Below are 15781 nucleotides of genomic sequence, written 5' to 3'. Positions count from 1 at the left end.
TGGTAAAAAAAGACAAAAAAAAAAAATTCTAAGAGTTGGCTGAGACACATCTAAAAGTTTGATTAAGCTCCTAGGAGTTATGAAAGGACATTAACATTATTATAGAATAATTATGAGATAAAAATGCGATTTTTAATATTATTCAATTTGAATAATACTATTATCAACCGATGGATCACTGACAAAGAAACAAATTGAAATTGAAGTCAAACAATGATAATTGATATAATTAGACATTAATATTTACAATCCGAGAACAAACTAAGCTAAAAAAAAAAAAATACAAACATGTTAAGCTCTACTTTAATCCTCTAGAAAACATGTTAAATATTGACATTAAAACTAAATGATCAATTCAACGTAGAAGGATTTTTTTTTTTTTGGTTCTGTGCAAATACAACTTAATATCACAGTAGAGAACATCAGCAAACCCTATACCAATCAATGGGATTTGGATAATTATTAAATTGATCTTCTCCTCCAAATTTAACAAATGTAATATAAATAAGCACAATCATAGCTTCAATAGGGCTCTTCTAAGGAGATAATTATGGCGCTACACTTATGAGAGATGTGGTAGGGGATTTTTAAGTATGGTAGACAGTGGGTGGGTGGTGCCCTAATGAGGGTGGGTGGTGCTCTAATGAAGTTAATGGATCACACGAATTTGACATTCTAGAAATTTAGTAGAAGGGGTTAGGAGGAGTTTTCGAAATATACAAGATTTGATGGGTGACGGTTCAAATATTAATTTTTGGAATGATGTGTGGTGTGGGGAACATTTTCTTAAAGTAGCATTCTCGGATTTTTTTAGCATTGCTTGCTCGAAGGTTGTTTTCTTTGCTTGATTGACTGCTTTAAATAAGATCTTCACTTCAGACAACTTGAGAAAGAAGCAGATCATTTTAGTAGATTTGTGTTGTATGGGCAAGAAGAGTGGAGAAACGGTTGACCACTTTTTACTTCATTGCGAGATAGTTAGTGTCCTATAGAACTCTATCTTTGTTTGCTTTGGTTTAGCGTGGATTATGCCCTATTGAGTGATAGATCTCTTCGCTTATTAGAGAGTGCAATTTGGTAGTCCTCAAAGTGAAGTTGTCTAAAGATTTGCTTGATGTATGTATCTAGAGAGAGAAATGATCGAAAGCTTTGAAAACAATGATGGAATTAAAGACTTCTTTCTTCAATACCCTTTACCAATGGATGGCCCATGTGTATTTTCATATTTCTAGTTTTCATGTTTTTTCTTTCTTCTCTTTTTTATTTTTTATCTTTATTTTTATGGTCATGTTTCTCTTGTGTACTTGGATGTCCCCTTCGTATTTTTAATAAAAAAAGAAAAAGTGACTTAAGTTTCCCTTCCATTTCTACGACAAATATAAAAGATGAATGTTATATGTTATATTTTTATCTTACAATTATCTTATAATGCTAGTATGTCAGTCCTAACTAGCCATTGGAGTTTTTTGAGTAATCCTATATACCATAGTTTTATCTCATAATTATCACACAATACTCATGTTGCAGTCTCAATCCACCCTTAAATTATTCAAATTTTCTTTTTATATATATATAAAAAAAAAAAAATCAAGGATGGGGACTGTGACTATCATGTCAGCATTGTTAAGTAGTTATAGGATAAAAATATGTTTTCTAGTATTATCTTTTTTTAAACAAAGACTAATGAAGTGTTGGTTAGGATTGTCGCATCAACATTGTGAGATAATTGTAATATAAAAATACAATTTTTAGCATTATATAGAGTATAGAGTATAGAATATCCAGCAAACTCGTAGTTTTCTTCTTTTCTTTTTTTTTTTTTTTTTTTTTTTTTTTAAATAAGGATTAATCCAATAATTGATTAAAATTATCATTATAAAATAGACAGAATAAAAATGCAGTTACTGTGCCTTTGCTGTGTTTCTTTCTGCTAAAGCCTAAAGGCCAAGGCTCATAGTCCTAGCCAAGGCTCTTATCACATTAGAATAAAGTTACAAATAATTAATCACATACATTAGAGTATAGCTTTGGCAATAATTAATTGATCACATTAGAATAAAGTAACGTTAGGAAGGTGTAACACTGTCCTACGCATAGTCAACCTTGCTGGCTTGCTCCGGGTTTCGGCAACAGTATGGCGCCCATCCCATATCCGATGGCGATGGCTTTCGCGTCATTCCACTTCCCATGTGACTGCGAGCCCTCTCGCTTTCCCCTTTCGTCGTCCCCCCTCTCCTTTTTTTATTTATTTTTTCTTCTTCGTCTTCTTCTTCTTCTTCCCTTTCACTTTGCAATTACTATATTGTATTTTTCCTCACGCTCCGCACCCTACTCCACGCGATTCCACACTTCCCTATCCTCACACAAACCCTCCCTTCCCCCTCTTGAATCTCGATCCAGTAATCCAATCATCAAGAGAATTTATTCCTTTCGATTCTTTACTGTTCGAGCATGTAATTGTATTATACCATTTCAGGTTATTTTTTTAATTTTTTGGTTTAATCTTTGCGCATTTCGTATTTGATTATTTTCTTAATTCTTGCATGGTTATTTCAGTGGTTGATTCGCAGGATTTCTGTACGAATTGGCAGTGAGTGAGTTTTTTGGGGTCTAATTGGAGCTTCGTTTGATTGGATGACTTCACTGAAGTGACGGAGAGACTGTTTTCTATATCTCGGCCTCATCACCGTCGTCCTCCAGCCATGGAAAATCGTAGTGATTCAGAAACAAATTCAATTTTCAGGTTCTCATATTTGTAGTTATAGCATTTCTTAGGTTGCTTCGTTTGCTGTCACTGAATTTCAATTCAAGCAATTCCTGGATAAAATGCTATGGTAATGGGCCCATAACTTTGTCGCTAAGTGATGGAATGGAATGTCTAACTGCCATAGCATCATTATGAGGAATATGACTTATTTTCAAGGATTAGAGCCCATAATAAATTGACTTGCAGTGTCTCAAATCTACAATTTTGATTTGGAAGTTGGAACCTACAAATAAAGGTTAAGAATTAAATTCGATTGCATGTATCATACAACTAACCGACAATTTATAATTAAATTAAACACTCCATATGTTATGTAAGTCCGGATAATCTTCTTAATGACGGAACCTAGCTCATGGTTAAAATTATATACAACCATCTAGTTAATCATTCTGGTTAATTAAATTCACTTGCACACAAAATTACATGCAACCAGCTACTGATTATTTTGATAATAACTATTGTTGATTAACTTATAAATTTGTGTAATTGAATTTGATTAAGTATTACATGAGTACATGTAATTTTGATTAACTATTTGCTTGAATTGTCCTAATTGGGGTCTCTTTTGTATACTTCTTGTATACTTGGGTTGCGCCCCCTATGCTCTTTATAAAAAAAAAAAAAAAAAAAAAATTACAGATTGCTTGAAACATATTTAATTAATAAAGATTTATTTGTAGATGCTATGCGAATATTGTGGCTGGGAGAGTAAGTTTTAGACACTCTACACCATATGCATGTTAAAGAAAGAAAAAAGAAAGTCTAGTTTTGGTTGACTCAAACTTCTTTAAACTATTTTCTACTTGGTGCCCCGAAATTGTAAACAGCACTGGATGCTTTGTTCTGGATTATATTTAACATTATGGCTCTGATCTCAACCCCAAAGGGTGATGTCCATTACGTCAAAGGGGTAGCTCAATTGGTTGAGGGCCATGCTTTATGACATGGAGGTCACTAGCTTGAATATCCCATTTTCCATCCCCTTGGAGCCTATTTTATATAAACAACATGGCTCTGATCTCTACAAATGTAATAGTGATAGTGGTTAGTCATTCCACTCATATAATTCTAAAAGTTGTTATTCTACTTTATTTAGTTTAAACTGGGGATGACTCATGGGCGGCACCTAGGAGGGAGGTCTGGTGTTGGTAATGTTTCAATAATTAGTCAATTGCAGGAAAAGATTATGGGTCTCTTGCCTATTTGAGATATGTCATTGCTGTAGTACTTTATTCAAATTTTGCTTGAGTTCATCTCTTGCTACCTAGGGTTTAACATAGTTAAATAAAAAAAATTTTGCTGTAAAATTTTACTATCTATCATTATTGATTTGAGGAAAATGTTCATCACTTTTTATTCAGCCATAACTAAGATATCTTAATTCGTGTTTGGCTGGTTATAACTCGGCACTATTGTATCAATATAGTTTATCTGCAGCCTTGTCATATGGGATTGCTTCTATGGCGATGGTTTTTATCAATAAGGCGATACTTATGCAGTATACAAACTCAATGACCCTGCTCACTTTGCAGGTATGACTTCGTAAAAGTAAAAATAGAACCGTCACTCTTTCGCTAGGTTTGCATTGATTGACTATTGATAGTGGATTTTGTTTGTTGTCATTCATTATCTTAGCAATTGGTGACCACCTTGCTTATACACTTTGGTCGAAGAATGGGATACACAAAAGCCAAAGCAGTAGATATGTCAACAGCTATTAAGCTTCTCCCAATTTCACTATTTTACAATGCTAATGTGGCATTTGCATTGGCAAGTCTAAAAGGAGTTAATATTCCGATGTACATTGCGATAAAGAGACTCACACCCCTTGCTGTACTGATCGCTGGATTCTTTTCAGGAAAGGGGAGACCTACAACACAGGTCTGTGTTGCTCTTATTTGAATTACCAATTGCATCGATCAGCCTGTTTGATTTTATGTTTGTGAAATTGCTTTTCATGTGAGTTTTTCTTTTTTTAATTGTTTCTGACTTCATGAAAGTCTTTTCAATTGGTCTTCTCAATGGAACATTTATGATATTGGCCCAATTTGATGTTATTGAAAGGTGGGTGTTTTTGATTTATTCTCTGTATCATTGGTTTCTAAGAATGCTACTACTTATTTAAAGCTGTAACTGCCATCTACTGCTCGAGTGGACAGTACAAAAGTACAGATTTCATGATGTGGTGAATAGTGCACCACAAAAGTACTTACATTTCAATAAGCATAACTTTAGATGACACTCGAACACTACTAATATCGAGATATGTAGTATAGTGCTCCACAGAAGTACTTATGTTTTTACTTATCAAAAAAAAGAAGTACTTATGTTTTAAAAAGTGAGTCTAATTACTTTTAATGAGCATGTAAATCTGTGATGCAGGTATCTATCCTGTAAATTTTTTTTTACCAATGCAAGTAGTATGGTTCTATGTCATATCCTAAATAAGGCTCTTCAGAATCACTTATATAGTCTAATCAACATGGTACAAACTCAATGTGGATTCCAAACATGCCCGCGCAACAGCTTCACACTTTAAATCAATACAATCTAGGGTACCATTATATCGCTTACATTGCCATGAGAAAAACATATCTATAGTGCCTTACCCTACTAGTTGTCATTTGGAAAAGTTTAATAATTCTAGTTTGAGTCTTCCAAAAGTTACTTACTTTCAAAGTTTTTTTGACCTAGCCCAACCCAGCTTTCAACTAGTTTGTTAGTGTTCTGTTGTGCTGCCTGTCCTGATCCCAAGTACAGGAGCTTGTATGTTAGATTTATAAGCATTAATTGATATTTGTTATAAGTGCAATTGTTGTTTGGAATCTCTAATAAGTATTATGTTAAACCGTGCGGAAGCATCTTCATGACTGGTGATTTTTAATTTTTAGTTCTAATTCAGTTTCCTTTTTATCAAATTTCAGGTGACTCTTTCAGTGATATTGACTGCTGCTGGAGTTATCATAGCTGCTCTAGGAGATTTTTCCTTTGACCTTTTTGGATACAGCATGGCCCTCACTTCTGTTTTTTTCCAGGTTGGACCTTTTGTTTTTAACTATTAATGAATAGGTTAAACTATATAATCAACCATGAAAAGTCATCCAAAATTTCAAGTTGGTCCCTTGAGATATCGTGTGTCAAATTAATGTCTGTGTTATAAACAAGAAGCTTCATTTTGGTCTTTTTTCCTACAACTTCAAACTCAAGTGATAGAATCAGCTAATATTTCCCTTTTTTATGATGCCCTTTAATCAAGTTAAAAAGAAAAGTCTAGTCAAATTAACGCCCTCCACACACACCCCCCCCCCCCCCCCCCCCCCCCCCCCCCCCCACACACACACACACACACACACACACAAAACACCAAAAAAAAAAAGAAAAAGACTGATTTAGATTCAAACCCACAGTACGACGCTTGCCCTTCTTGCCATCCCAAAAGGTGACCTCTCCTCTGAGCTTCTCATGTGTCACCTCTCTCGCACATCAAACAACAACATTACCAACATCAATAAATCGACATCCGTTGCTAAGTCCTCGGAACTACATACATCTTTCAAAAATACCACAAATTCGAATATGTGGAGCTCTGAAACTTTGCCATATTTTTTGCACCTGCCATAGCAAATCCCTCTACCCTTCGGGATCCACCATGGGACATAAGACTGACCCAAGTCTGAGTCCCACTATCCCTCTTCCCCTTCATCGCCATTGTAGGCCTCAAATCCCCCACTTGGTCTCTATCACCGATTGATAAATTGAAGCAGAATAACCCCCGGTTCTTAAACAAGACATTGAGCCAAACATTCAGCAACTTGGTTGTGACTTTAGTGATCGTTCTTCTTGCTTTATGCCTTGCGAGATTGCTTGCGCTCGAAGGGGTTGAGACTGTAATCCTTAGCCTTGCTGTGTGGAGGGTGAGTGAAGCGAGTAGTGACAGTACAAAGACAAATAAGTACAAGGGGTTGGTTTGGAACAATAACGAATTGGGGGCATGTGAAGTGGGAATTAGGGATTTGGGAAGGCTGTTTTGGGATTTTGAAATTTCTAATGTCTTTCAGAAGAGAAGAAGATGAGAGGTACAGTGACAGCAACAGATTTTTGACGGTTCTTTGCCTCCCATTATATTTGGTCTTCGACAGTGACAGATTTTATTTATTTTTTTGTTTGGTATTTGGATTTATTTTCCCTTTCTTTCTTCTAACTGGCTTTTTTTGGGTTTATTTTTAATAGTTGCTGTACTACTAGTAAGCCAATTTCGTTATTCAAATGATAGCGTAGAGGGAAAAGACCAAGCTAAAGCTTTTTCTGAAACCACATGGACTAATTTGACATGCAATATTTTCAAGGGGTCAACTTGAAATTTAGGCAAATTTTCAGTGATGAATATATGCTTTAACCTAATGTCTTATCTTCAAAATTGAGGATTGATATAGAGCTTGTAATTACGTATGCTTTACTAATGAAATTGCTCATATTCAAATGCAGACCATGTACTTAGTTTTGGTAGAGAAGTCTGGTGCAGAGGATGGGCTTTCATCAGTTGAGATCATGCTCTATAACAGTCTTTTGTCCATTCCTTTTTTGTTATTTGTCATCATAGCTACAGGAGAGTTTCCAAATTCTTTATCACTATTATTTGCAAAGGTCAGAATCTGAACCAGTTTTCTATATGTTAGCGTTAATCCTAGATTGTTTTGGAAATCAAGCTTTAGCATGAAATAATAGACTACATGAAGAATTCTCATGTGCACCCTTTCTCATAGTCGTTAAATCAAATACATGCTAGACTGCTCCTTCTCGAATGTTATCTGCATTTTTGTTTTTGGTGGAGATTGTAGGATATCGATAGGTGCTTGAACTCGGTCTTGTGTTATGCCACAATGTAGTCTTAAGAGATTATATTTAGCGGCCATTACTTCTAATTCATAACTTACGCAGGGACATGTTAAAAGTGTCTCATACACTAGGTTCATGTTGGATCTTGGATTTAGAGCCTCACCATTTTCCCTTCATTCCTTTTCCTTTTTTTCCCCATTCAGTCACCCGTCATCCTTTACATTTCAATCAGTTCCAATTTTTATACTCAAGTTTTAGAACAGGATTTAAGTTGTCATTTTACTCTTTCATTTTTACTTTTTAGATATGAGAGCATCTTCTATACGGTTGTGGCAGAAAAGTGTGGTTTTCTGCTACCAATTAGAAGTTGCCGTGTAATCCTATCATCCCAAGCTTACACTTATGAAAAAAATACAACCACACCTAATTAAACCAAATTTAAGTTAAAAAATGAATTAATTTTTTTTTAAAAAAAAAACAAAATTAAAAAGCTACAGTGAAGAGGAGCTAGGGTGGCCAGCGAGCCACCCTAGATGGGCTGGGGTGGCCACGCGGTCCACCCCAGGCCATCCGTGGTGACCGCGCCGGCCACCCCTAGGCCACCGGCCAACCCTAGCGGGGGAGGGGGTGGCCAATGAGCCACCCCTTCAATTTTTTTTTTTTCTAATATTTGGTATTATTTGGTATATCAGTTTATGCCATGACTGTATTGAAGATATTCTCTTTAGATATACATGAGTACACCCAAAAAAAATAAATGCTCGTAAATAAATTTTAAAGTTTGCCTGTACAAGTCACATATCATTACAAAACATGTAAAGATTTATGATTAAGGTCAGTAAAATTATATTGATTTGTCCATCTATGAAACATTTTCCCCACAATTTAGACTTGGATCTTTACTCAACTTTAGAAAATCCATTTTCGTTCTTATTCTCTATAGACCAATTTGAATTACGCTTAAATGGTAGCAAGCTGCATTTTGCGATGTTATCAAACGGTATCACTTCTTAATAACGTGAAAGACTAGTGGAGCTTCGTAATATTTAATTCTCTTGCTACCTGTTTGAAAAATTCCTCACCTTTTTTAGCCTGGTAGAATCCTTGAGCATTGTCTGGTAAACTGTAAGATAGACTAATGAATACTACCAATGTAGACAGTTATAAAATCAAGGTATTTGCCTAATGGACCTTTTGTTGAAAATAGATGTTGGCTCTCCCAGGAAGATACCCTAGGAAGAGTTCATAATGGCTCTTTTAAGTGTTGCTGAAGTGAGAATGTTGGAAATGGGAAGTGGAAGCTTTTGATAGTGGTGAGGAGGGCAGTGAAGAAGGGATTAAGTGAGAGACTGGAGAAGCTTATAGAAGTGTATAAGGAATTATTAGATTATGAGTGGGACTGGAGAAGCTTATAAGAAGTGTATAATGAATTGTTAGATTAAAGCGCCATAGATAGTAGTATGCTTTGTGGGAAGAAGCTTGTCTGAAGCATTCACAATCACTGTGAAGTGGTTACTAAAAGGGTGGAAAAATCACTGTGTATAAAGTGTGCAGCTCATAGGAAATTGAAGTTCAATATCTAAAATTAGAAACATCAAAGGATAAAAAAAAGAAAAGGAATGTGCATTTCTGAGGCATAAGACGCATGCTTCCAACTTTCTCTGGCACTTACGGTAATTGTGGTTGTTTCTCAGCATAAGATGATATCTCAGCTAATTGAATTTCTTTTAACATATAAATGTTAGAGAATAAGCAACACTTTATAGCAGAGAATATTTTCCAGTCAATAAGATGATTTAGTTGGGTAGGTTGGGGCATTCAGTGGAGAATACTGTTATGTAGATAATTTTCCTCTGACTATTCTCAAGTTTGTTCCTATGATGGTATTGTTATTTGTTTCCAGTTTCTGCCCACTTCAAAAAAAATACAAAATAGATTTTCAAGTCCACTATTTAACCAGTTCTGAGAAGGAGCCTACAAGAAGTGCAGATTCTTTTAGATAAGATAAAATTGATTTGGCAGTGGCTATTGAACTGTCCCTGAAACCCCTGCCCCTCCCCACCCAAAAAACAAAAAAACTCCCTTTCTAGCTTCGTCAGAACTTTTTGGGTTAATAATAAATGCAGTTAAAAAAAAAAAAAAAAAAAAAAGCCAGTTTATTGGTTATGATTGGGAAAACCTTCTAATAGCTTGAAGTTTAATAACTTAATCTCATCAACCGCTCCATGTTACTAGGAATCACAACTTTGTAGTCATTGCTCGTATTGCATCAATGCTACTTTTTTTTTTGATAAGTATATTGCATCAATACTACTAAGAAATGCATGTTCATAGTTTGTATATATAGTCTGCCTGATTGGTCCAGAAATATGCATGCGTTGCCTGGACCTGTTGAAAGAGCCTAGCTTGCAATAAAAATGCAGAAAAAGAAGAAAATGAAAATAGGTGGGGTCCATTTGGGTTCTTCATAATGCTTTCATTAGAGCATTAGCTTGCCATTTTTTATTTCCTTTGACATTGTTCACATATGAATTTATGTTGTGTATTTTCACACAAAATTAATATCTAACATGAATTGTCTTTATATGCAGAGTAGTTCCCTATATTTTTTGGTGATTCTTATTCTTTCGTTGGTGATGGGCATTGTCCTCAACTTCACCATGTTCTTATGTACAATAGTCAACTCTGCTCTAACAACAACAATAGTTGGTGTTCTTAAAGGGGTTGGATCCACGGTATGTATGGAGTATCCTTAGGCTCTGTTTGTGATGCAGAAGTTGGATATAGGGAGTTAAAATTTGGAATTTTTGAACAGCCGTCCCATTACAAAATCCTTGAAGGCGTTAAATTTTCCTTCCAATTTTCTGGCTTGATATTTGAAATCGCGTTTTCCTTGAAAGCGAAAATTAATATGAAGTGTTCAAGTGCACACATCTTATATATGCTTTCATTAATTTTTTTTTGACCATCTATTTATTTATTTGCCTCAGACCCTTGGTTTTGTGTTACTGGGTGGCGTTCAAGTTCATGCATTAAATGTGATGGGATTGGTCATCAACACGGCTGGTGGTGTGTGGTATTCATATGCCAAATATCATCAAAAGAAGAACAGGCCACCAAAGCCAGTACCAGATGTCGAGGCTCATAATAAATAAAAGCAATTTAGAAGGATTGCAGGTGACTAAAGGTTGCTTTCTGTGACATTCTTTTAATTGTGATCACTCATCACAAATTTAGTAGTTAGTAATGCTTAAGCATGTTTAATTTAACAAGTCCTTTATATATATGGAGCTGTTCCAACATGAACCAGAATTTATTATTTGTTTTGGTTATAATATGATCAAGGAGTTTGAGAATTAGAAAAGAGTACTGTTGGTTATCATGGGAGATGATGGGAATTGTGGTTCACTACCGTTTTAGTGGATTTCAATGTTTTTCTAGCCATAAACAATGTTAAGAGTTCTGACCATATAAGGGCTTTGATCTTGATCTTTCGGCCTCCAACTGTTGGGTGAAATAGCGGTTAGTGGCTAAAACCGCTAACCGCAACCGCTTAGGCGGTTAGTAATTTTTACTAACCGCCTCCGCTAACCGGGTAGCGGTTAACCGCTTTGGGATAACCGCTTTTTTCTAACCGCTTTTGTTTTGGCCTTTTTTGGGCTTTTTTCTTTGGACCGATTTTGGGCCAGTTTTGGACCGGGTTTGGGCTGGTTTTGGGCTCACTTTAAACTGTTTTTTTGCTCATTTTAAACTTTTTTTTTTCCTGGCCATTTTAGCATTAAAAATTGCTATATACCAAAATCTTGTTGGCCACCTTCTACAAATCTACACATCATATAATATACAAATAAAATTACACCAAAATCATCACTTCACTTGTAGTCTTATACATAAACTCAAACAAGTTCATAAATTCACACATAGAAATAAAATAAAACACAAAAAAGTTCATAAACTCACAAGCAACAAAAAAAAACCAACATAGTTAAACTTGAAGCTTGAGGCCCATTTCAATCAACCAAAAAAAGTTCATAAACTCATGACTTATTGTTATTTATTATATATATATATATATATATATATATATATATATAAAAGAAAAAGCGGTTAGCGGATTTCTAAAACCCACTAACCGCAACCGCCTAGGCGGTTAGCGGTTTTTACTAACCGCTTTCAAAGCGGTTAGGCGATTAAGCGGTTAACGGTTATATAAGAAAAAGCGGTTAGCGGGTAGCGGTTAGCAGTTAGCGGATTTCTAAAACCCACTAACCACTAACCGCAACCGCCTAGGCAGTTAGCGGTTTTTACTAACCGCTTTCAAAGCGGTTAGGCGATTAGGCGGTTAACGGTTATAGCGGTTAGCTGTTGCGGTTAGACGGTTTTAAATTTCATCCCTACAGTCTAACATTTCCTTTCCCATGTTGATGGAAAATCAGTCTTTTTTTTTTTTTTGGGCTCCACTTTTCATTGGGTAAATTATACTTTATTCACAAGGGGTATTGGATGAGTTTGGTTTACCAACACAATGTTTTCAAAGTGGCACTATATCCGCATGAGGAATGCTAGGCTTACAAATCAATTTTACAGAAAAATTTTTACAAACTGATGTGATACAGCATGATTAGATTAAGATAAGTTCAAATTTTGAAAAACCTAATCATGTTGTGCCACATCAGTTTGTAAAAGTTTTTATGTAAAATTTATTTGTAAACCTAGCACTCTCCTATCCACATTAGATCTGCTTTATTAGCATTTGTTAATATATATATATATTTTTTTGTTTTTTTCCCTTTTGTACGCAATACATAAGGGAATTGGTTGAAATGAGAGGTTTTTCAATTTTATTTTAAAAAATTTAGTTTTCAAATGATGTGTTCTCATCTCATCACCTTATGCCTTTATTTACTTGAGCAATGGATCACATGAGATGGTGACACATTATTTAGAAACTAAATTTTTGGAAATTTTTTGAGAAACCTAGCATTTCTTAATTGCGTAAGAAGAGAAATGACATTTGAGCTGAATAAGAGAGAATGGCTTATAAGTGGCTCCTATAAAGATACTCCATCCAGACAATTGGAAAAAAGGTGGAAGTAGGGAAACTTGGAAAGCGTCATTTTTCTAGATCATAGGTGCGTAACTGTATATATAATTTGTTATGGTATATTTTAAGCCAATTCTAGAGTAGTAGATTTCAAATGGGTGAAGTTTCAATTTTTGAACTGCATGCCATACCCTAGGTGAGCAAAGTCCTAACTTTTATTTTTTGGCCCACTTTTGGGGGTCTGAAATTACAGCCATGTAAATTAAAACTTATGATATTACATCCTTATCCTTTTTACCCTTTTAATTTTTCATTCATTGCTTGGATAACAAATTGGCAGTAGGGTCATGTTGGATAGGTTATGGCAGTTAGCAAATAGTCATAGTGGTGGTTTCCTGTGTCTTGCTTGGTTTGTGTACGAACAGAAATTATAGTTGATGTTGGATATAATCAATCCCTTGAAATCTTCAAACAGTACAGAGCTGACCTTCCCCACCGTCATTATAATCATAAATTAAGACCAGAGAGAGAGAGAGAGAGAGAGAGAGAGAGAGCTTCTCCTTGAACGTGCATGTGCACACACATGGGGTGCTCAAGGATTGAGACTGCCATGAGAGAGAGACTCTTGAGGTTGGCGCAGTCGGTTACCCTGTTGGGTCAGTGGGTATACAAGGTGACATTTCTTTGAGTTAACCCATGTTCTTTGTAAACCTGATGTGGCAGTCTCAGATGAGATGAGAACAAGAAGTGAACAGGCCTTATCACTAAAAAATGTCTCTGGCTTAGGGCAATATTTCTCATTAGTATGGACGTGGGATTCTTAAAAAACGCTTCCATTTTTATAACCCCCATAAAAAAAGAACAATGTTATTTAGTAAACTATTATACGTTAATATACTATGATGACGTGATAGTGAAAATTAACTTTTAGATTAATAAAGGTTTGTAAAAAAAAAAAAAAATTAATGGTTAATATTTGCAATCGAATGAGAGCTTATTAAATATCATTTCTAAAATAAATAAAGAATTACTTTTCAAAAACTCATCCAAACACACGCGAAAGATTTTGTTGAAATGAGGTTGAAAAGGAATATATATTTGGGTTAAATACTAAATACCCCCATGGGGTTTCACAACTTTATTTTTTCCTCCTTTGGGTTTGATTTTTATCACAGAAGGTCTCTGTAGTTTTGATAATAGACCAAATTAGTTCTCAGTCAGTTAACTGTTAGTTGACTTAACGAAATTTCACGTGGACCAATCAGACGTTGACACGTGGCACTTACTTAATTTTTTTTAAATTAAAAAGAAAAAAGAAAAAAATTAGGAGTGGCTCTTGGCCATTTGAGGGTGACTCGGCCACCCCCCTTTGACCATGGGGGTGGCCAGGCCACCCCCATCTGGCAGGATGAGCCACCTCCTGGGTGCCCAAGGGGGTGGCCGAAACCACCCTCAGTGGGTACTAGGGATGGCTCAGCCACCCCCATGGGGCCTAGAGGCCACCCCCAGTGGTGGTTGGTGGTGGTTTCGGCCACCCCCAGTGGGTACTGGAGGTGGCCGAAACCACCCCCATCTGGCAGGATGGGGGTGGCCAGGCCAAGGGTGGCTCGGCCACCTCCAATTTTTTTTCCTTTTTTTTTTTAGAAAAAAAAAATTTAAAATTAAAAAAAATTAAGTAGGTGTCACATGTCAATATTTGATTGTTTCACGTGGAATTCCGTTAAGTCAACTAACGGTCAACTAACAGAATGACTAATTTAGTCTATTATCAAAACCACAGGGATCTCTTATGATAAAAATCAAGTCCTAAAGAAGAAAAAATAAAGTTGTAAAACCCCAATAAGGGTATTTAGTATTTAACCCTATATATTTTGTTTTCCTGATTTCTGGAAATCTTGGTGAAAAATGAGTGGGACATAGCCCATAAAAAAGCCGAGCGACAGAATTGGCTTTACCTAAACCAATCCTGGCAAGCCTGTGTTTGTTTGTTGTATACTTGTATTTATGGAAAACGAAAAGCTGGCTACCCTCCGGCCCCGGCATAAATGTGAAAATGTCTGTTAGTAAGTGGGCCTTTTGTTCGTGCTTGGACCTTACTGCTATAATTTCAAACATCATCCTAACATGTCTTTTCCAAAACCTACCCAGAATGTCTCCGCAATTTGCATTTTCTTTTTTTTTTTTTTTTTTTCTTTTTTAGGCGCTGTGTACGTTGAATGCCTTTTTCGAAAACGTACCCAAAATCAGCTGCAGATTTGATTCTCATCCAAAACAGGACAAAAACCCATGGATTTTATCATTTTAATGCAGTGTCTAATCATAGGCCTGTGCCAAAATTGTCGGTCACCAGATTTGGGCTTGGGCTCGGCAAATGAGGCCTTTTCTGGGCTTGTTTGGCTACAGTAATAGCTTCTGTTGTTATTATTATTTTTTTAAAAAAGTTTACGTACTCCTCTCAAACTACTATCCAATTAATAATGTTTCATCCAAGCTTTTAATTAGGATAATGTCTTCTCAAGGTCAAAAAAAGACAAAAATGACCATAAATTTTTGTCAATAAGACAAAAATTATTCTATAAATTAAAAAATAATAATAATAATAATGTTTTTCTTTAACAAAAACAAATTTACTCCCTTTTTTTGAATTCCTTTTAGAATTTTAATTTTATTAAGTTTATTTTCGTCACTAGAAGGGATATTGATAATTTTTGGTAGTTTGAAAGGACATTGTCATAATTAAAAATTTTAATTGGGTGATAATTTAAAAGGAATGTAATTTTTTTTTTTTTTTTGGTTCTATTTCATGACATCAGCAATGAAAATTTGTTCGTCACCCAGACGTAGGTTATGGAGATGTTAGGTGTGGACTTGTGGGTACTATTTTTGGTGTCATTAAGTTTCACTTTATCTTGATGTACTACGAAGAAGAACATGTAAAATGTGTCATATTGACGAATTCTACAATGCCAAGAAGATGGTTCATGACATCATGTTTAGCATGCCGCTGATAGGGCCAATGTTGTAATTATATTTTCTCCAAGCATAGCACACACAATTTTTATCTTCTGAGAAAACTTTACTTATCCCTTAAATTGATGGTTAAATCCGCTCTCTATCAGGAATGGATACGACTG

General features: G+C 35.4%; 1 protein-coding gene across 3 annotated transcripts; it reads left to right on the top strand.

The window, feature by feature from the left end:
- Window positions 1–2107: 2107 nt before the first annotated feature.
- UTR7 (UDP-N-acetylglucosamine (UAA) transporter family) lies at window positions 2108–10905 on the top strand. 3 transcript variants are annotated; one of them, XM_059604659.2, is made up of 8 exons: window positions 2108–2453; window positions 2557–2743; window positions 4194–4299; window positions 4403–4648; window positions 5692–5802; window positions 7253–7411; window positions 10195–10338; window positions 10594–10905. In XM_059604659.2, exons 2-8 carry the CDS (start codon window positions 2703–2705, stop codon window positions 10756–10758), a joined length of 972 nt encoding a protein of 323 aa, XP_059460642.1. In that variant the 5' UTR covers window positions 2108–2453; window positions 2557–2702; the 3' UTR covers window positions 10759–10905. The 3 variants fall into 3 exon arrangements, with proteins under 3 accessions (XP_059460642.1, XP_059460641.1, XP_059460639.1); XM_059604658.2 differs by having other exon boundaries at window positions 2108–2476; window positions 2571–2743; XM_059604656.2 differs by having other exon boundaries at window positions 2108–2476.
- Window positions 10906–15781: the final 4876 nt, after the last annotated feature.

This window comes from Corylus avellana, chromosome 9 (genome assembly GCF_965113065.1).
Source record: "Corylus avellana chromosome 9, dhCorAvel1.hap1.2, whole genome shotgun sequence".
NCBI classification, from domain to species: domain Eukaryota; kingdom Viridiplantae; phylum Streptophyta; class Magnoliopsida; order Fagales; family Betulaceae; genus Corylus; species Corylus avellana.
Note: the sequence above shows the minus strand (reverse complement) of the source record. Positions and strands in the feature narration are given on the sequence as shown.